General features: G+C 36.5%; 1 protein-coding gene across 1 annotated transcript in view; it reads right to left on the reverse strand.

Moving 5' to 3' along the window:
• The window catches only part of LOC150106242 (uncharacterized), a 54,291-nt gene that overhangs the window by 15,738 nt on the left and 14,202 nt on the right, over positions 1-24,351 (reverse strand). The window contains exon 4 of the mRNA XM_090392262.1: positions 22,114-22,243. Within this exon, the coding sequence (XP_090248388.1) occupies positions 22,114-22,243 (130 nt within the window). The remainder of the gene's footprint in view (positions 1-22,113; positions 22,244-24,351) is intronic.

Here is a 24,351-nt window from a genome sequence, read left to right on the forward strand (position 1 = left end):
GTGGTGCTGTAGGTTTACGCTTTAACAGGTGGGAGTCGCAAAAGAAAATTATGATTAATCATGGAGTACGAAGTTTGGTTAAGTAGAAAAGGAGTATGATCTACTATCACTAACAAAATTGTATATTGGACACTGCAATCAATTGGAGAAGATTCATAATGTATAAAAAGAGATAAATAAATAGAGAACAACACGTGGATGTGTGCAGTAGCCTTAAGTTGGTGGTGCTGATATAGTAGGAAAGATTAAAAAAAATAACTGGCAACACAATGGCAAAAGACAGAGAGCACACTATAAATAGGGGTTTTCATGATCTTAAGATCATAAAACATTAAACACTTCACAGGCACCCAAGGGCAACAACTGGAATTTTTTCATGACGTCTTTCTGAAAATAAGAACACACGGGTGGAATCATTCGGAATCATTCACTAGCTGAGAGGTTTTCGGGTAAGGCAGATGTCGAATACAGCATTAATGGTTCTTCATTATTGTAGAAGATATCGAGGGGAGAGCAATGAAATGGCAATAAGATATTAATACTTGCCATATTTCTAAGAAATAGGCTGGATGTAGGATAATTTTCAAGTTGGAGAAGAAATGCCAGCAATAGGAGCATGAAAAGATGGCACACAATTCTGTCAACTTGCTGCATTCAAATAACTTATAGATAACTGAGGACCATTTACAAGAGCTTTTTTCTGGTGAGGTTCAGTTAGCCAGTTTCATCCTGTGGTGGAAGTTTTTTTTTTTCCCGAGTTCCTCTCAGAAAACAGGTTAACAGGCTGAAAATTGCGTGTGAATGTTAGATAAATCCAGGAGGGTGTGGGTAAAATTTTAACAACCTATTCGGTAAAAATAAATAAATAAAATAAAGTAACGCTGCATGTTTTCCCTTTGTGAGCGCTAGAATGCTCTTCTCCCACCGAAAAAAAAAAAAGTAAAAGAATTCAATTATCAACGAGTATCCCTTTATTTTTTGACAGACGTCATGAATGGGAATGTCATTGCCTTAAGAAGAAGCTGCTCAGGCAAATATCCGATGTTTGTTGAAAAATAACATTCTTGTCAATTGGTGGTGGAGATAATCGCTGTGCTCCTGATTTGGATATTCACTGTAATCATGTACCAAATTCTGCTAGTCGTTGTGAATTGTAATGCGAGTGGCTCTACAGTTATTATTATTATTATTATTATTATTATTATTATTATTATTATTATTATTATTATTATTTCGATGCTCCCATATTTTAAGTTGCAAAGTAGATCTTTTCTTGTGAATTAAAATTTAAAGTACATCAGTGAACTCCGTTCTTCAAGACGAACATATAGATGTAAAAACTGTAAGTATCTGTTAAGTAATAAGTAAAATATAAGTATTCAAAGTTCGAAGTATACGTTGGTCAACTACGCGAGAAGAGAACAAAGGAGGACGCCATATTAGAAAATACAGCAAGATCGTCAAACAAGAAGTATGAAGTGCTACAAATGCCAAGAAGACCTAACGGGCGAAGAAAACCACGTAACATGTAGGAACTGCCAAAGAAACATGCATTTTTTATGTTCAGGATTGTCCGAGACTACCTGGCAGCGAAAATCAAACAAGAATCGTGACGAGTGGAAGTGTCCCCATTGCAGAGATAACAAAGGAACGTCGCCTTCGACCGCAGGCGGATAACAGCCAACGCAGAAAACAACCACAGGCAGTAAACAGCTATCAACAACAGAGGGAATTAAAAACAAAGAAAACAACAACGGAAATCCAGGTGAGCCATCTTTAAATGCATTACTTGAAAATAGATTACAAAACCTAAAAGACTGTTTAATCGATTTTGTTGGAGAACTATTTAAAAAACATACCGTACAAATTACAGAAAAATTTAACCAATACGAGGCATTTATTAAATTTAATAATAACTCGATAGAAGATATGTTACAGACCGTTAGAGAAATTAAAAACTGCATCAAAGAGCTAACTGAAAGACAGCATAATTTAATTAAAGAGACAACGGACCTACGGCAAGAACTAAACTCTCTAAAGCAACAGTACGAGCTCTCAAACCAACAGCAGCACAAAAATGACCTCCTCATAAATGGTCTCCCAGAAATAGCTACGGAACCTCTAAGAGACACTGTAATACAACTAAGCCAAAAAATCGGCTCCCCCATTGAACCAAGAGACATCCAGTCAGTGCATCGGTTACCACAAAAAAGGAAAAGAGAAAATAATACCCGTCCTTCTCCCGTCGTAGTGCGACTCACCAACAGCCTAACAAAAACTACACTTATAAAAGCTAGCAAGATTAAAAATCCAGTAGTAAAGGATCTGAAAGGAGACCACGACAACACCCCAATATACTTGTCTGAATACCTTACTCCACACTATCAGAAAATATTCTACAAAGCAAGGAAAGTAAAAAGAGAAAACAATTACCAGTTTATATGGATAAGAGATAGCAAAATATTCCTTAGAAAGACACAAGACTCAAAACCAATCGAAATAAAATCCGTAGATGACCTCAACAGGCTGTCACATTGAAAGGAATATTGACAACTCGTAAAGAAGGACCAGCACCCCAACCAACATGAATGCACACCATCAAGCAGACGTAATCACCCCGGAACATGATAATTGCCACATTCTGAAATCAATATCAGAATGAAAACAACTGACAATCCCCAAAAAAGGACTATCTATTCTCCACATCAACATCAGAAGCATTCAAAAATACTGGCTGACCCTGCAAGCTTATCTGAAGGAAGATATAGACGAAATAGACATTTTAATACTGACTGAAGTATCTACGACAAACGAAGAGGCATCCTCCTACCAAATGCCACACTTCCAACAACACAAATACTGCAGACAAACAAAATGAGGCGGTGGTAAAATAATATTTACCAAACATAAACTAGAAGTAGCAGAAATAAACTATAAATTAGAATACGCAGAAAATATATGCATCGAAATTAAAAACATCAAACAAGAAAACTCCCTGATATTAAACGCAAAATACAGACCACCCAACTTAAGCACCACAAAATTCCTAGAAGAACTAAACAGATGGCTTTCAGCCACGAAAGTAGGCACCTCAAAATACTTGATAATAATAGGAGACATTAATATAAACATTAAGAACATAAATAACAACACAGAACAATACCTAGACCTATTATCGGCATATAACATAACCGCATGCATACAGTCGTATACACGAGAAGAGATAGTCGGAAACACAACAACCTCAACCTGCATTGATCATATAAATATAAGGGCCCCTCCAAACAGCCACACAGTAGCCGTCATAACATGCAAACTAGCAGACCATTATTTCACAGCATTGCAGTTACACACTGAACCAGAACCCATAAAAATCACTGAGACTACAAAACAGTATCATAGCATTGTAAACGAAGCAATAGTGAACGATGAAATCAGAAAAACAGACTGGATGCAGATAGCATCTTTAGACTCTGCTGAAGCTGTATATAACAAACTTGCATTTAACAAAATATACAACAAAGCATTAACAAAAATAAAAATACGCCCCCAAACGAAACAAAATCCATGGATAACAGACAACATACTAACAGACATACAAAGAAAAGATGCCCAATGGAAACAACTTAAGAAGTCACCGAACAATATCGCTTTAAAAGCTGAATACAAAAGAAAACGGAATCTCCTAACAACCCAGATTCGAACGGCAAAAAGAAACTATTACAGCAACAAATTAACAACAGCACAGAACGACATAAAGGAAACCTGTCACCTGATTAATCAAATGCTGGACAATATACACAGAACCACTGCCACAGAAACAATAAAACACAGCTTTGCCTGCGACCCCAAATCCCTCAAACAGTTGGCAAACAACTTTAATCAGCACTTCGTGAACTCTGTCCAAAAGCTACAAGAAACAACCTTTCCTCACACATACGAACATTCTCCACTAGGTCCACGAGCAACCCAGTCGATGTGGTTCCCCACAGTAACAAAAGAAGAACTATCACTGGCAATTCAACAAATTAATCCTAACAAAGGACCGGGGATAGACGGAATCAGACCAAAAGACATCAAGAAACACTCAACCGACCTACTTCCAGTTATACAAAAACTGTTAAATAAAATCTTCGAAACGGGACACATACCTGAAACACTGAAGACTGCATTAATCACACCCATACACAAACAGGGAAAAAGAAACATAATAAGTAATTACAGACCTATCGCCACGCTGCCTGTAATCAACCAAATCATGGAGCGCATTGTACACCAGAAACTCTCCATATACGTTGAAAAATTTCAAATCATACCCAAAACACAATATGGCTTTCAAAAAAATAAAGGAACAGCAACACTCCTGGAAGATTTCACAGATCTAATAAACGCTGCATTGCATAAAAACAGAATAACGTTAGTGGTATTCATTGACCTAACAAAAGCATTTGACACACTAACACATAAAACCTTGTTAACGAAACTTACCCATATCGGAATTGGAGGTCGTCTACTCCAGTGGTTTAAAGCATACACGAAAAACAGAAAGCACATCACACGTATAGGATCAGCACACAGCCAAGAGGTACATGTAACCTGTGGAGTACCGCAAGGAGCTGTCCTATCTCCCATTCTATTTAACATATATACACACACGACATAAGCCAACTCCCCCTAAAAAGTAAAATCTTCCAGTATGCAGACGACACTGCCATAGTATCCATTCACAACACTGCAAAAATCGCCTACAAAAATATGCAACACGACATCAATCAAATCACTAATTGGTTAACCGAAAACGGCATATATATAAACCCTGGAAAAACAAAGCTAATGATATTCAAAAACCCCCAAACCCTGCCCATAGAAACTAAATATCTCACTATCAAACATTCATCCTCCTATACACAAAGTGCAGAACCTAAAATCACAACCATCACACAGGTGAAAACAACACGCTACCTTGGACTTCACTTCGATGCAGATCAAAGTTGGAATAGCCATACAAACTACCTACATACCAAGCTTAGGATAATAGCAAGCAAACTATACAGATTAAATGACATTGCCCCAACCCACATAAAAATACTAATCTATAAGGCATTATGTGAAAACATTTTAAGATATGCAATCACATCATACGCATTCTGCGCAGACTACAGACTTAACAGGCTACAATGGTTGCAAGATAAAATGATAAAACTGATATTCTTTGAACAACCCACTCTTATGCAGGAAGCATGGACAAAATACAAAATATTTAAGGTGAAACAATTACGCCACTACACAGTCATGTTAAAACACTACTACAGCCCAACATATAGAGTAACCAGAACAACATATCAAATAACAAGACCACAGTCAACAAACTACATATAAGTACAACAATCATCACGGCAAAGCCACCCGAAACTTCTACGTACCTGACATGATAAACAAACTGCCGTTCAACAACAGAAACCTAGGAACATACAGAGAGCTGAAACAGGCACTATATAAATATTACAGCGAGAATGAAAATTAGAGCAATTCCTGTTTCTCTCTCCCCCACCACACACACACAAACCTACGACAACCCCCCCCTCTCATAAAACTACCACTACAAGAACACAAAGAAACAAACACACCATGTCTTAATCCACCCCTATATTCACAAAAAAAAAAAGTTAAACTGTAATAGCAGTCGAAGTCTTTCAAGCACGTACCAACAAACAGTAAAATCAACACCTGGCTTGTGACCACTATAGGAACACAACCATGAAACCACCACCCTCTGTCATCTATTATCTTCCTCAGATAAGCTCTGCTAAGCTTCGAGGAAAAAATTACTAACTTGCAAGTATCTGCTATACACACTTGTAATGCGTTATAAATATTATATACATATAATTACTACAGCAACTATGTATGCAATTCATCTGAGACATAAAAAAAAAAAAATTCTGTATAATCCTTATTGTAAATACTGTAAATATTATTATTGTATGTAACTTATACTGAGACATAATAAAAAAAAAAAGTATTATTATTATTATTACTATTGAAGGAAGGGGCCCTATGCTTTATTTCGACGATGTAAATTATATAGAAACAGTGGATAGTAAAGATCCAACATTATTTCAAAGCCGAATATTTGTAGAAACTATGAGTTTCGTAAATTTGTCCTGAGAGAAAAATACAGTTTTGTAACATTGGATTTCTTTAGTACAGAATGAGAATTTTTGCTCTCTTAAGGTTTCTGTCTGTTCTCAGAAGAAAGCCAACTAGTTCTAATCAGCTGTCAGGCCAGTGAAACCTTTATCAAATGCACTAATAAAATGCGAATATACGGACGCTTGGGCCGGTCGTAAGTAGAGCAAGCAAGCTAAGGCAAATTCGTTGCCAAGGTTGTATTCTAGTAAGCTCTCAAGTCAAATTTATGAAACTTTCATAGTTGCTAGAAACATTCGACTTTGAAATAATGATGGATCTGGTATTCACTATTTCTATATACTTAAGATTATTATTATCTCTCGTGGAGCCTGAAGTCCTATCGTGGGAAACCTAAACTATCCACACGATATCTATCATAATTCTCCCTGAATCCCTAATATACTCTTTTGGCAAACAATGGTATCAGAACTAGATTATTGGCTCGGATTCCATTCATTTACTACACTCCGAGTGAAAAATTTAGTCCTCATACCCTTGCTAACTACTGTGTTACCCAACTTCCAGGGATGACCACTTATTCTGTCCCTCTGGCCACGTGTTGAAATATTTCTCCTGAATTAATGCTCATAAAACCCTTTAAATAACTTCAATGTTTCCATCATATTCCTTCTTCTTCATCTATCAACCAAATTTTTCAACCTGTCTGCGCGGTTAGCCGAGTGGCTTTGCGCTTCGCAACCATATGCCGGGGAAAGGTGTGTCCTGGGTTCGATTACCGTCGCTGACGTGAGGGGCTTAAGGATCTTTCTCAGACATAGCCAAGTTAGTCGGTCTTGGGCGTGGACTGCAGGGTTTTTCTCCCTAGTTTATCTGGGTTTTTCCTCCCGCAAGCAAACCGGTTCCGTGAACACGCGCATCTATAGATATATGACGCATAGGGCTAGCCACCTTATCCTCGGGATGGATACGGCTTAGAAGGCTGAAGGATAGTCCCGTAACAGGCCACTAGGCCTAACGTGAAGGGAAGAAGAACAAAATGATGATAACTCCCTTATCGCTGCTTTTTAAGTGTATTCTATAGCCAAGTAATCCTTTGTAACATTAATAATATGCTGAAATCTTCAACTTCAACTGTCTGTCAACATTTGGGTGGGTAGTAGTACCAACCCAAATTCTTATCGTCATCAATGCTTAGAGTACAGATCCCAATATAGTACACAGCGTATAATCTATTTATCCCAAAATGTATAACTTTACATCTATCTCCAATAAACTGGAACTGATTATCTTTTACCCATACTGATAGCCTATTCAAATTACTCTACATCACCTGATTAACTATTACCCTACTTAATTTTGCATCATCAGCGACAACTGAATATTTCCCTTTAAATTATTTCCTACATCAACTTCCAAGACATTCAGATGTGCATGAAATATAAGACTTCAGAAGAGCCGTGATTTTCCCTTATACACAGTCATTCACAGATGAAATATCAAGGATACTATATCGATAAAATATAGATGTCGTATTTTACCCTTCAATAGAATCTCTAGTCTCCTAAAACCTCCTAAATTTCCCCACCCGCCACATAAAAAAACCAGGTGTCTACATGATCAACTGCACATGGGATTTTCACTACAAGAACACAAAGCAACAAACACACCATGTCTAAATCCAACCCTATTTTCACAAAAAAAAAAAAAAAGTTAACTGTAATAGCAGTCGAAGTCTTTCAAGCATGTACCAACAAACAGTAAAATCAACACCTGGCTTGTGACCACTATAGGAACACAACCATGAAACCACCACCCTCTGTCATCTATTATCTTCCTCAGATAAGCTCTGCTAAGCTTCGAGGAAGAAAATTACTAACTTGCAAGTATCTGCTATACACACTTGTAATGCGTTATAAATATTATATACATATAATTACTACAGCAACTATGTATGCAATTCATCTGAGACATAAAAAAAAATATATATCTATATAATCCTTATTGTAAATACTGTAAATATTATTATTGTATGTAACTTATACTGAGCCATAATGAAATGTAAAAAAAATAAAAAATTATACAATTAATAAAAAAATAGAATAAAAAATCCTTAGTCCACGTGGTGCTGTAGGTTTACGCTTTAACAGGTGGGAGTCGCAAAAGAAAATTATGATTAATCATGGAGTACGAAGTTTGGTTAAGTAGAAAAGGAGTATGATCTACTATCACTAACAAAATTGTATATTGGACACTGCAATCAATTGGAGAAGATTCATAATGTATAAAAAGAGATAAATAAATAGAGAACAACACGTGGATGTGTGCAGTAGCCTTAAGTTGGTGGTGCTGATATAGTAGGAAAGATTAAAAAAAATAACTGGCAACACAATGGCAAAAGACAGAGAGCACACTATAAATAGGGGTTTTCATGATCTTAAGATCATAAAACATTAAACACTTCACAGGCACCCAAGGGCAACAACTGGAATTTTTTCATGACGTCTTTCTGAAAATAAGAACACACGGGTGGAATCATTCGGAATCATTCACTAGCTGAGAGGTTTTCGGGTAAGGCAGATGTCGAATACAGCATTAATGGTTCTTCATTATTGTAGAAGATATCGAGGGGAGAGCAATGAAATGGCAATAAGATATTAATACTTGCCATATTTCTAAGAAATAGGCTGGATGTAGGATAATTTTCAAGTTGGAGAAGAAATGCCAGCAATAGGAGCATGAAAAGATGGCACACAATTCTGTCAACTTGCTGCATTCAAATAACTTATAGATAACTGAGGACCATTTACAAGAGCTTTTTTCTGGTGAGGTTCAGTTAGCCAGTTTCATCCTGTGGTGGAAGTTTTTTTTTTTCCCGAGTTCCTCTCAGAAAACAGGTTAACAGGCTGAAAATTGCGTGTGAATGTTAGATAAATCCAGGAGGGTGTGGGTAAAATTTTAACAACCTATTCGGTAAAAATAAATAAATAAAATAAAGTAACGCTGCATGTTTTCCCTTTGTGAGCGCTAGAATGCTCTTCTCCCACCGAAAAAAAAAAAAAAATGTAAAAGAATTCAATTATCAACGAGTATCCCTTTATTTTTTGACAGACGTCATGAATGGGAATGTCATTGCCTTAAGAAGAAGCTGCTCAGGCAAATATCCGATGTTTGTTGAAAAATAACATTCTTGTCAATTGGTGGTGGAGATAATCGCTGTGCTCCTGATTTGGATATTCACTGTAATCATGTACCAAATTCTGCTAGTCGTTGTGAATTGTAATGCGAGTGGCTCTACAGTTATTATTATTATTATTATTATTATTATTATTATTATTATTATTATTATTATTATTTCGATGCTCCCATATTTTAAGTTGCAAAGTAGATCTTTTCTTGTGAATTAAAATTTAAAGTACATCAGTGAACTCCGTTCTTCAAGACGAACATATAGATGTAAAAACTGTAAGTATCTGTTAAGTAATAAGTAAAATATAAGTATTCAAAGTTCGAAGTATACGTTGGTCAACTACGCGAGAAGAGAACAAAGGAGGACGCCATATTAGAAAATACAGCAAGATCGTCAAACAAGAAGTATGAAGTGCTACAAATGCCAAGAAGACCTAACGGGCGAAGAAAACCACGTAACATGTAGGAACTGCCAAAGAAACATGCATTTTTTATGTTCAGGATTGTCCGAGACTACCTGGCAGCGAAAATCAAACAAGAATCGTGACGAGTGGAAGTGTCCCCATTGCAGAGATAACAAAGGAACGTCGCCTTCGACCGCAGGCGGATAACAGCCAACGCAGAAAACAACCACAGGCAGTAAACAGCTATCAACAACAGAGGGAATTAAAAACAAAGAAAACAACAACAGAAATCCAGGTGAGCCATCTTTAAATGCATTACTTGAAAATAGATTACAAAACCTAAAAGACTGTTTAATCGATTTTGTTGGAGAACTATTTAAAAAACATACCGTACAAATTACAGAAAAATTTAACCAATACGAGGCATTTATTAAATTTAATAATAACTCGATAGAAGATATGTTACAGACCGTTAGAGAAATTAAAAACTGCAGCAAAGAGCTAACTGAAAGACAGCATAATTTAATTAAAGAGACAACGGACCTACGGCAAGAACTAAACTCTCTAAAGCAACAGTACGAGCTCTCAAACCAACAGCAGCACAAAAATGACCTCCTCATAAATGGTCTCCCAGAAATAGCTACGGAACCTCTAAGAGACACTGTAATACAACTAAGCCAAAAAATCGGCTCCCCCATTGAACCAAGAGACATCCAGTCAGTGCATCGGTTACCACAAAAAAGGAAAAGAGAAAATAATACCCGTCCTTCTCCCGTCGTAGTGCGACTCACCAACAGCCTAACAAAAACTACACTTATAAAAGCTAGCAAGATTAAAAATCCAGTAGTAAAGGATCTGAAAGGAGACCACGACAACACCCCAATATACTTGTCTGAATACCTTACTCCACACTATCAGAAAATATTCTACAAAGCAAGGAAAGTAAAAACAGAAAACAATTACCAGTTTATATGGATAAGAGATAGCAAAATATTCCTTAGAAAGACACAAGACTCAAAACCAATCGAAATAAAATCCGTAGATGACCTCAACAGGCTGTCACATTGAAAGGAATATTGACAACTCGTAAAGAAGGACCAGCACCCCAACCAACATGAATGCACACCATCAAGCAGACGTAATCACCCCGGAACATGATAATTGCCACATTCTGAAATCAATATCAGAATGAAAACAACTGACAATCCCCAAAAAAGGACTATCTATTCTCCACATCAACATCAGAAGCATTCAAAAATACTGGCTGACCCTGCAAGCTTATCTGAAGGAAGATATAGACGAAATAGACATTTTAATACTGACTGAAGTATCTACGACAAACGAAGAGGCATCCTCCTACCAAATGCCACACTTCCAACAACACAAACACTGCAGACAAACAAAATGAGGCGGTGGTAAAATAATATTTACCAAACATAAACTAGAAGTAGCAGAAATAAACTATAAATTAGAATACGCAGAAAATATATGCATCGAAATTAAAAACATCAAACAAGAAAACTCCCTGATATTAAACGCAAAATACAGACCACCCAACTTAAGCACCACAAAATTCCTAGAAGAACTAAACAGATGGCTTTCAGCCACGAAAGTAGGCACCTCAAAATACTTGATAATAATAGGAGACATTAATATAAACATTAAGAACATAAATAACAACACAGAACAATACCTAGACCTATTATCGGCATATAACATAACCGCATGCATACAGTCGTATACACGAGAAGAGATAGTCGGAAACACAACAACCTCAACCTGCATTGATCATATAAATATAAGGGCCCCTCCAAACAGCCACACAGTAGCCGTCATAACATGCAAACTAGCAGACCATTATTTCACAGCATTGCAGTTACACACTGAACCAGAACCCATAAAAATCACTGAGACTACAAAACAGTATCATAGCATTGTAAACGAAGCAATAGTGAACGATGAAATCAGAAAAACAGACTGGATGCAGATAGCATCTTTAGACTCTGCTGAAGCTGTATATAATAAACTTGCATTTAACAAAATATACAACAAAGCATTAACAAAAATAAAAATACGCCCCCAAACGAAACAAAATCCATGGATAACAGACAACATACTAACAGACATACAAAGAAAAGATGCCCAATGGAAACAACTTAAGAAGTCACCGAACAATATCGCTTTAAAAGCTGAATACAAAAGAAAACGGAATCTCCTAACAACCCAGATTCGAACGGCAAAAAGAAACTATTACAGCAACAAATTAACAACAGCACAGAACGACATAAAGGAAACCTGTCACCTGATTAATCAAATGCTGGACAATATACACAGAACCACTGCCACAGAAACAATAAAACACAGCTTTGCCTGCGACCCCAAATCCCTCAAACAGTTGGCAAACAACTTTAATCAGCACTTCGTGAACTCTGTCCAAAAGCTACAAGAAACAACCTTTCCTCACACATACGAACATTCTCCACTAGGTCCACGAGCAACCCAGTCGATGTGGTTCCCCACAGTAACAAAAGAAGAACTATCACTGGCAATTCAACAAATTAATCCTAACAAAGGACCGGGGATAGACGGAATCAGACCAAAAGACATCAAGAAACACTCAACCGACCTACTTCCAGTTATACAAAAACTGTTAAATAAAATCTTCGAAACGGGACACATACCTGAAACACTGAAGACTGCATTAATCACACCCATACACAAACAGGGAAAAAGAAACATAATAAGTAATTACAGACCTATCGCCACGCTGCCTGTAATCAACCAAATCATGGAGCGCATTGTACACCAGAAACTCTCCATATACGTTGAAAAATTTCAAATCATACCCAAAACACAATATGGCTTTCAAAAAAATAAAGGAACAGCAACACTCCTGGAAGATTTTACAGATCTAATAAATGCTGCATTGGATAAAAACAGAATAACGTTAGTGGTATTCATTGACCTAACAAAAGCATTTGACACACTAACACATAAAACCTTGTTAACGAAACTTACCCATATCGGAATTGGAGGTCGTCTACTCCAGTGGTTTAAAGCATACACGAAAAACAGAAAGCACATCACACGTATAGGATCAGCACACAGCCAAGAGGTACATGTAACCTGTGGAGTACCGCAAGGAGCTGTCCTATCTCCCATTCTATTTAACACATACACACACGACATAAGCCAACTCCCCCTAAAAAGTAAAATCTTCCAGTATGCAGACGACACTGCCATAGTATCCATTCACAACACTGCAAAAATCGCCTACAAAAATATGCAACACGACATCAATCAAATCACTAATTGGTTAACCGAAAACGGCATATATATAAACCCTGGAAAAACAAAGCTAATGATATTCAAAAACCCCCAAACCCTGCCCATAGAAACTAAATATCTCACTATCAAACATTCATCCTCCTATACACAAAGTGCAGAACCTAAAATCACAACCATCACACAGGTGAAAACAACACACTACCTTGGACTTCACTTCGATGCAGATCAAAGTTGGAATAGCCATACAAACTACCTACATACCAAGCTTAGGATAATAGCAAGCAAACTATACAGATTAAATGACATTGCCCCAACCCACATAAAAATACTAATCTATAAGGCATTATGTGAAAACATTTTAAGATATGCAATCACATCATACGCATTCTGCGCAGACTACAGACTTAACAGGCTACAATGGTTGCAAGATAAAATGATAAAACTGATATTCTTTGAACAACCCACTCTTATGCAGGAAGCATGGACAAAATACAAAATATTTAAGGTGAAACACTTACGCCACTACACAGTCATGTTAAAACACTACTACAGCCCAACATATAGAGTAACCAGAACAACATATCAAATAACAAGACCACAGTCAACAAACTACATATAAGTACAACAATCATCACGGCAAAGCCACCCGAAACTTCTACGTACCTGACATGATAAACAAACTGCCGTTCAACAACAGAAACCTAGGAACATACAGAGAGCTGAAACAGGCACTATATAAATATTATAGCGAGAATGAAAATTAGAGCAATTCCTGTTTCTCTCTCCCCCACCACACACACACAAACCTACGACAACCCCCCCCTCTCATAAAACTACCACTACAAGAACACAAAGAAACAAACACACCATGTCTTAATCCACCCCTATATTCACAAAAAAAAAAAGTTAAACTGTAATAGCAGTCGAAGTCTTTCAAGCACGTACCAACAAACAGTAAAATCAACACCTGGCTTGTGACCAGTATAGGAACACAACCATGAAACCACCACCCTCTGTCATCTATTATCTTCCTCAGATAAGCTCTGCTAAGCTTCGAGGAAAAAATTACTAACTTGCAAGTATCTGCTATACACACTTGTAATGCGTTATAAATATTATATACATATAATTACTACAGCAACTATGTATGCAATTCATCTGAGACATAAAAAAAAAAAAATTCTGTATAATCCTTATTGTAAATACTGTAAATATTATTATTGTATGTAACTTATACTGAGACATAATAAAAAAAAAAAGTATTATTATTATTATTACTATTGAAGGAAGGGGCCCTATGCTTTATTTCGACGATGTAAATTATATAGAAACAGTGGATAGTAAAGATCCAACATTATTTCAAAGCCGAATATTTGTAGAAACTATGAGTTTCGTAAATTTGTCCTGAGAGAAAAATACAGTTTTGTAACATTGGATTTCTTTAGTACAGAATGAGAATTTTTGCTCTCTTAAGGTTTCTGTCTGTTCTCAGAAGAAAGCCAACTAGTTCTAATCAGCTGTCAGGCCAGTGAAACCTTTATCAAATGCACTAATAAAATGCGAATATACGGACGCTTGGGCCGGTCGTAAGTAGAGCAAGCAAGCTAAGGCAAATTCGTTGCCAAGGTTGTATTCTAGTAAGCTCTCAAGTCAAATTTATGAAACTTTCATAGTTGCTAGAAACATTCGACTTTGAAATAATGATGGATCTGGTATTCACTATTTCTATATACTTAAGATTATTATTATCTCTCGTGGAGCCTGAAGTCCTATCGTGGGAAACCTAAACTATCCACACGATATCTATCATAATTCTCCCTGAATCCCTAATATACTCTTTTGGCAAACAATGGTATCAGAACTAGATTATTGGCTCGGATTCCATTCATTTACTACACTCCGAGTGAAAAATTTAGTCCTCATACCCTTGCTAACTACTGTGTTACCCAACTTCCAGGGATGACCACTTATTCTGTCCCTCTGGCCACGTGTTGAAATATTTCTCCTGAATTAATGCTCATAAAACCCTTTAAATAACTTCAATGTTTCCATCATATTCCTTCTTCTTCATCTATCAACCAAATTTTTCAACCTGTCTGCGCGGTTAGCCGAGTGGCTTTGCGCTTCGCAACCATATGCCGGGGAAAGGTGTGTCCTGGGTTCGATTACCGTCGCTGACGTGAGGGGCTTAAGGATCTTTCTCAGACATAGCCAAGTTAGTCGGTCTTGGGCGTGGACTGCAGGGTTTTTCTCCCTAGTTTATCTGGGTTTTTCCTCCCGCAAGCAAACCGGTTCCGTGAACACGCGCATCTATAGATATATGACGCATAGGGCTAGCCACCTTATCCTCGGGATGGATACGGCTTAGAAGGCTGAAGGATAGTCCCGTAACAGGCCACTAGGCCTAACGTGAAGGGAAGAAGAACAAAATGATGATAACTCCCTTATCGCTGCTTTTTAAGTGTATTCTATAGCCAAGTAATCCTTTGTAACATTAATAATATGCTGAAATCTTCAACTTCAACTGTCTGTCAACATTTGGGTGGGTAGTAGTACCAACCCAAATTCTTATCGTCATCAATGCTTAGAGTACAGATCCCAATATAGTACACAGCGTATAATCTATTTATCCCAAAATGTATAACTTTACATCTATCTCCAATAAACTGGAACTGATTATCTTTTACCCATACTGATAGCCTATTCAAATTACTCTACATCACCTGATTAACTATTACCCTACTTAATTTTGCATCATCAGCGACAACTGAATATTTCCCTTTAAATTATTTCCTACATCAACTTCCAAGACATTCAGATGTGCATGAAATATAAGACTTCAGAAGAGCCGTGATTTTCCCTTATACACAGTCATTCACAGATGAAATATCAAGGATACTATATCGATAAAATATAGATGTCGTATTTTACCCTTCAATAGAATCTCTAGTCTCCTAAAACCTCCTAAATTTCCCCACCCGCCACATAAAAAAACCAGGTGTCTACATGATCAACTGCACATGGGATTTTCACTACATAGTACAGTCAGGCATATCAGGAAACGCAAGTCACGATTGTAGAAATACGGTTGTGTGAACTAACTAAGATGGTGGCAGGACTGTGGGATACTCCGTATGAGGAGAGGTTGAAGATTTATGAATTATAGAAGCTGGTTGATCAGAGAATAAGTGGGGGGGAAGAGAATATGATAGAGACATATAAGTTGCTAAGTGCAGTTTATAGGACTGATGTGGACTAAATGTTTCAGTATTTGAATAATTGTGAGGAAAAAGAAAAGTTTATTCATAAAAACTGAGTAAGAGTGAGACATGATTTTTTGCTTCGAGAGTGGTGAATGAGTGGAATTAATTGCCAGTGTTGTCAGCTATGTGTGTGTGTGTGTGTGTGTTTCGTCCGAAATACGACAGATATTGTACAAGTATTGATAATTGTTGCTTAATGTTTTTTTTTTTAAGTGGACTTCTGCGATGAGGCTACGGACTCCACGAAGGTGCATGTGTAATAATAATATGCAAGAGTTGGAATAAGGCCAACTGTTGTTATCATGTCCTGGTGGCATAACGCATGAGTAGTATTGTAGTCACTTCTGACAAGATCAAGATCAAGATAGGAATCGTGACATGATTCATTGTTGAGACGATGACGTCTTTGTGTGTATGTGCGTGACGTCAGGAGTTTGGAATGTTAGGAATTTTTCTAGGGAGCATCTGTGTGTGTGTGACGACACGTTGTTTGTTTTGTTCGCGTATGGAATTATGGGTGATGATTAGATATAAGGATTCGTGTCGTGATTGGTGGTACACTTCTGACAAGATCAAGCTCAAGATCAAGATAAGATAAGGAATCTTGACATAGGTGTGTGTTGTTATGAGATATAGATAAGTGACGTAATTTGTTAGTTGTAAATAAGTGACGTTATTATTTTGAATGGAAAGGAAGATATATTAGTGTATAAGGAATCGTGTCGTGATTGGTGGGACACTTCTGACCAGATCAAGATCAAGATAAGATAAGGAATCGTGACGTGAATGTTTGTTATTATCAGATGTAGATAAGTGATGTGATTTGTTAGTTGTAAATAAGTGATGTTATTGTTTTGAATGGAAAAGGAAGATATTAGTGGATAAGGATTCATGTCGTCACTGATGGGATAATATGAACAAAATAGGGAGAAGCGATGAAGTGTCTTGGATGTGTATTGTTATGAGTTGTAGATAAGTATGTATTTGGAATTTCGCTGGGCTCCCCCCTCCTGTCAGGGACATCATGTGGTGTGTTGGGTTCGCATAAAATATTGTGGATGTATTTTGTAGAGATAAAGAATCGTGACGATATGTGTTTGGAAATTTATGGGGAACATATGTCTCTCTGTGATATCACATTGTGTTTTGGTTTGCCTATAGAATTGTGGGCGGAGTTTTTGAGATAAGATATCTTGGAATTTTCCCAGGGTGACACACATCCGTCATTGTCATCATGTTTTGTCTTTGGTTGTCTATAGATGGTTGTACTAATTTTCCAATACATTTTGGGGTATTTCTTTCCTTTTAAACGGTGGGAATTCTTAGAGTAGAGTCGTGATGGCGGCAGTGATTAAGCTTTTCTGAATAATTTAATTATATGCTGGTGTCCCTCAAACACAATTTTTTTTTGATCCCAAGTTATCACTGTCAGTTGGAGGTGACATCACAGAAAGATTATTGGCATATGACAACCTCTTTTTGGAATTTACTTTATCTTGTTTTCAAATGTTTGGGTATTGGTGTTTTTTTTAGTTACTGTGAAGAGAAAAAAATGGCATTTTAAAAAGTTAGTTAAAAATAAACGGAGACTTAAAGCCTTACAATAACTTTTTGTATCTCTAGAAATTCTAATGATAATTTAAATTTTCTTACAGTCTTTCCAGAATGATTCTTCTTAATGCAAATAGATATTCCAAAATAGTTGAATTTTTATCCACACCACAACACAAAAACGCAAGCTTGAAAGAACGAAATTTCTGTAATAACCTGAAAAGCTATTTGACTTTTGTTCCCTTAGATTTTCTGTCCGTTTGGTACACCGTTAATTCCTTCGCATTGGGTCATACTATGCTTTTATTCCCAAGGTGGTGAGTGTAAACTCAAACTGTCTTTTGCTGACTAATACATCCGCCAGCGATCGATAATTGTTGTGTCCACTTGTGAACGTTTCTGACTGGGGGGATTGGAATTCTCCTGGTCTTACTTGAGGGTTTGATAATACTTCCCACACGACAATCCAATCATCACCTTTTTCAGGACTCATATTCTCCCTTTGATATTTTGTGTGGTATTATCAGTTCCGGGAAGTACGACTGTTTTTCTAGTGTAAAATTCTTATCTTACTTTGTGTGGGAAAAGGTAAAATTTGTATTTGTGTTATCTGGAGAGTACAAACCTTTTTTCTATACCAAACTTTAAGAGTTTGGTATAGAAAAAAGGTTAAATTATCTTTTGGGTTAAATTATCTGCAGTCTCTGTGTAAAACCACCAACAGAAAAAAAAATTCATTTGTACTTTATTTAAAAGACATAATTACATTATTAGCTATCACATCTGTCTTTTTTTGTGATGGGTTAAAATATCTGCAGTCCCTCTCTGTAAAATTCTTATCTTACTTTGTGTGGGAAAAGGTAAAATTTGTATTTGTGTTATCTGGGGAATACAAACCATTTTTCTATACCAAACTTTAAGAGTTTAAGTCATGTTTTGGGTTAAATTATCTGCTGTCTCTGTAAAACCACCAAATTCTAACAGGTCGGATTTTCGAGTATGTGAACAAAATGTTTACAGATAACTCAAACAATGTCATTAGGTAGCATTAAGCAAGTTTCTAAATAATTAATGACAGGATATCAGGTTTCCCATGTTCCTGGCATTAATTTCACAGTAGTAGTACACAGAATTGCATTAAGGTATAAAGTTATGGATTTAAATATCAAATTCTAAACTGAATAACTGAGTAAAAATTTCACTGTGGAAAACACAACAACGCACACACATACATCTTTGTTCATTTAAGTTTTAAAAATGCATATTTTATTTTGCTGAAATATTATTTACAAAGAAAAAAAATTCGAAAACTTGTACTTACCTAAAAATATTTCACAATATTTAGTTTACACTCTTAATATTTTCCAAAGATTTCAAAACCTGGCAACGTAAATCCAATACAACACGCGATGAAGACGAAAAGAGTGGCAGATGGAAGTATTGCATAAGTTCTATTGATCATAAAATAGACTATTTGTGAGGAACCACTCAACATTTACTGATTCCTTAGAATCATAGTGTTAATTTAACAGAAAGGCAATAAAATACTATAATTCAGGGACAATGGCGGTACATTTTATTCCCCATAAACATGCTCGAATTCATCCAAGGGAAGATGAGCGAGCTTGCCATTTATGGATATCATTTAGTGATGTCACTTCAAACTGATAACCAATGAAATGAAGGATCTCACCATTTGCAGATGTCCGAAATTGTTCGGATGGAAAAAAATAGCATTATGTGGTGGAGATGAAAGGGTACTCACGAGGTTGACAGTTGTCTTCCATGCAAGGCTCCCCCAGCCTACACCTCCCCCACCCTCCCTCTCCTCCAGAAGATGTCTGCTCATCCATGGGGAGATAAGCAAGCTCGCCAATTTCAGATTTCTTTTAGTCTCGTCACCTCCAACTGATGTTGATAACTTAGAAGCAAAAAAAAACAGTTTTTTTTGGTATAGAAGTAAGTTTGGTAAGAAGTTTGGTATAGAAAAAAGGTTTGTACTCTCCAGATAACACAAACACAAATTTTACCTTTCCCACACAAAGTAAGATAAGAATTTTACGGAGAGGGACTGCAGTTATTTTAACCAATCACAAAAAAAAAGACAGATGTGATAGCTAATAATGTAATTATGTCTTTTAAATAAAGTACAAATGAATGTTTTTTTTTCTGTTGGTGGTTTTACACAGAGACTGCAGATAATTTAACCCAAAAGATAATTTAACTTTTTTTCTATACCAAACTCTTAAAGCTTGGTATAGAAAAAAGGTTTGTACTCTCCAGATAACACAAATACAAATTTTACCTTTTCCCACACAAAGTAAGATAAGAATTTTACACTAGAAAAACAGTCGTACTTCCCCGAACTGATAATACCACACAAAATATCAAAGGGAGAATATGAGTCCTGAAAAAGGTGATGATTGGATTGTCGTGTGGGAAGTATTATCAAACCCTCAAGTAAGACCAGGAGAATTCCAATCCCCCCAGTCAGAAATGTTCACAAGTGGACACAACAATTATCGATCGCTGGTGGATATATTATTCAGCAAAAGGCAGTTTGAGTTTACACTCACCACCTTGGGAATAAAAGCATAGTATGACCCAATGCGAAGGAATTAACAGTGTACCAAACGGACAGAAAATCTAAGGGAACAAAAGTCAAATAGCTTTTCAGGTTATTACAGAAATTTCGTTCCTTCAAGCTTGCGTTTTTGTGTGTTGTGGTGTTGATAAAAATTCAACCATTTTGGAATATCTATTTGCATTAAGAAGAATCATTCTGGAAAGACTGTAAGAAAATTTAAATTATCATTAGAATTTGACGTCACTGACATCACTTCCCCCATTCACCCTACCACTATTTTGTTCATAGTATCCCACCAATCACAACACGAATCCTTATCCACTAATATCTTCCTTTTTTATTCAACATAATAACGTCACTTATTTACAACTAACAATTACGTCACTTGTTTACAACTAACTAATTATGTCACTTATCTACATCTGATAATAACAAACATTCACGTCATGATTCCTTATCTTATCTTGATCTTGATCTGGTCAGAAGTGTCCCACCAATCACGACACAATTCCTTATCCACTAATATATCTTCCTTTCCATTCAAAATAATAACGTTACTTATTTACAACTAACAAATTACGTCACTTATTGACAACAACAAATTACGTCACTTATTGACAACAACAAATTACGTCATGTATCTCTATCTCATAACAATACACACCCACGTCACATATCCTTATCGTATCTTGATCTTAATCTTGTCTGAAGTGCACAACCAATCACGACAACTAATCCTTATCTCTAATCATCACCCATAATTCCATACGCGAACAAAACAAACAACCTTGACGTCACAAACACACAGACGCTCCTCCCCAGAAAAATTCCTAACATTCCAAACTCATGATGTCACACACACACACAATGACATCATCATCTCAACAACCAATCACGCCACGATTCCTTATCTTATCTTGATCTTGTCAGAAGTGACTACAATACTACTACTCGCGCGTCATATCGCTGTTCCGAGGTTGTTAGATTTTTGATGAATCTAAACTTTTTTTTTTCAACGATATTTACATGTTCAGGCATGAGTATTTCTTCAGACCATTCCGTCTCTCCTACGTAGCAAATGCCACAAGATGTTGAAGGAAAAAAAAAAAAAAAAAAGAAAAGAAAGGAAAATAATTAGATTAAAATTAAGCTTCCACACCACAAACACAGGTCACTAAAAAGTTTGGCAAACAAACAAAAATGCTGTATATTATTGATCATAACTATTTTATAAGAATATTTAAAGAAGTCCAAAGATGCTCTGAATCCTCCACACAGTGTAAGAAAAATCAAAGTATAATCCTACATCAAGGTTGGTCTGCGCTCATCAAAAATCTAACAATCGCAGAACTGGGATATCACACGCGTTATGCCACAGAACGTGGCGGCAACAGGACAAAGTGATCCGAACGGTTTTGTTACGGTCACTTTGTTCATATGAACTAGTTTTAAGTTTTTATGACATCTTTTAAATATTTTTTTGCCTTTGCCATAGAGGTCTTGAACCTGTGGTGATATGTCTTCCAACTGAGGAAAATTGTCGGGTTATATTGTTTATTTCGATATGCCTATTTTATGTTCAAAATCATACGTCTCAATGCCAAAATTAAACGTAGATTTGGTAAACCACAGAAATATTGGTGTTCAGATAATTTGTACATTAATATTTTTCAATACTTACCAGCACTTGGGTTTCTCTTCTACCGGTGTTTTTGATTGTTGATATGATGCCTTCCAGTTATTTAATTTATTATTGCATTCGTTCAGCAATGCGGAATTATTCATGTAGCACTCAGCATGCTGCAGATATTCTGAATATAAAAGAAAATAAAAGAAAATGAAATAAAATGAAATAAAAAATAGATATTAATAATTAAAGGATATTATGGTTTTCCTTCTTCCTGATTTTTTTCTGTTAAGAATCTGTTAAGTGCACATTTTGAACCAAATATTTCGTTATACGATAATTTAATAAACCAAATCCAAAGATATACTGAATTGTACTTTTTTTTACCGTTAAGTTTGCATAAATAACACAGTAATGGAAAACATAACGAAATAGTTTTAAGAAACACACACACACACACACACACACACACACACACACACACACACACACACACACACACACACACGCGCGCGCGCGCGCGCGCGCGCACACACACACACACTTAATTATGTGGCAGTGGGTTCGAAATCATCTGGTGTGAGGTGAAATCTAACATGATCGAACACAAGGTGTGACAATTTAATTCCATAGGCTGCGTAATTTCGTTCGTGATTGGTTGGAGTCACGTGAGTAATCTTTGTACATGTTTTAACTAATGCGTGCGTAAACCTCAAGCTGATAGAGCCATTTGTTAGTTGCTATTGCAAAAAACAATAGAGATCTGCACGTAAACTTTGGCGTAAAAACATGTGATCGAAATTTGGATCAAAATTTACGTGAAAATTGCCAAAACTGCTACTGAAACGTTGGAGCTGTTGAAAGTGACATATGGTGAGGATGCTCTGAAAAACTCAAGTGAACAAAACTCTTGGCATAAGAGATTCAAAGGTGGGCGAGAAGATGTAAACGACCATGCTAGTGAGATTCTCTGATCACAAGGGGAGTCCACTGTGAATTGATTGAACAGGGAGACAAACGGTCAACCAACAATGCTATTTATAGGTGCTGAAAAGATTACGAGATTCTGTTTGGAGAAAAAGACCTGAATTGTGGTTTGACAAGTGGATCATCCATCACGACAATGCTCCAAGCCATAGTGCGCTCATCGATTTTTGGCCAAAAAATCGATTACCGAATTAGGTCATCTTGCTTATTCACCCGACTTAGCTAATTTCTGACTGTTTCCGAAATTAAAGACTGCGCTAAAAGGGCGTAGATTTTCTGACATCCCTGATATCCAGCATAATGTGATAGCGGAACTCAAGAGTATTCTGGAAAAAGAGTTCCAGGCCTGTTTCCAAAAATGGGAACACCGTCTAAACCAGTGTATAAATGACCAAGGGAACTACTTCGAAGGCGACAGTAGCCGTTAATGTATAGTTGCGAACGTAGCTTTTTTATATAAGTGCGTTTGCTAGTGACGAAGAAGTGCATCACCAAATAAATACGATGAGGGTGAAAAGAGTAATGGGGGACTCTAATTATCGCAGCATAGATTGGTAGCAACAAAATCGCATGAGAAGAATGAAACTGAATTTTTTGAGCTGTTGCAAGACAACATCCACAAGCAGCATGTTACAGAAAATCTCGAGATCGAAGATTGTTAGATGTGATTATAGTGTCAGAGGGTTTCGGTTAAAGAAGTAACTATTCTTCCTCCGATTGGTGACAGTGATCATTCGGTACTCACTTGGGAAGTGACTAATTTTATGAATGTTCCATTCAGAAAAGGTTACATGCTGAGCTACAAAGCAGGAAATTATGACCAACTGAGAAATATACCGAGTTCAGTGGAATAGGATCGGTTGCTGGATCCATCCAGCAACCGATACTTAAATGATACTTAAATACTTAAATGATGCAATATCAGAGTGTATCCTGAGAGTTCGAAGAATAATTAGGGTAGGAGTCAAATACAGTAGATGTGTAATCTTATTAAGCAAGAGATTCGTAAGAAAAGAACGATGTGGAAGGAATACCGTTTGCATAAGGATGACGTCCGTTATGAACGTTATAAGCATCAGACTAGAATAGTCACAACTGTTGTACGGAAAGCAAAGTCTGAGTATGAAAAGAAACTGACTCTGTGTGCTAGAGATAACCCCAAAGAAAGAATGAACATGAAAGAATAACTCTTCTAAATCCTAATGGCATGAGGGTTACAGATGCAGAAGTGGTTGTTCAGTTAATGATTACCTATTTTGTTAAAAGCTATCAAACTGGTGTACCCAACATTGAGCTCACTGTTAC

The sequence above is a fragment of the Typopeltis vanoorti genome, chromosome 5 (assembly GCF_054136105.1).
Source record: "Typopeltis vanoorti isolate ZY-2024b chromosome 5, IOZ_Tvanoo_1.0, whole genome shotgun sequence".
Classification (NCBI taxonomy): domain Eukaryota; kingdom Metazoa; phylum Arthropoda; class Arachnida; order Uropygi; family Thelyphonidae; genus Typopeltis; species Typopeltis vanoorti.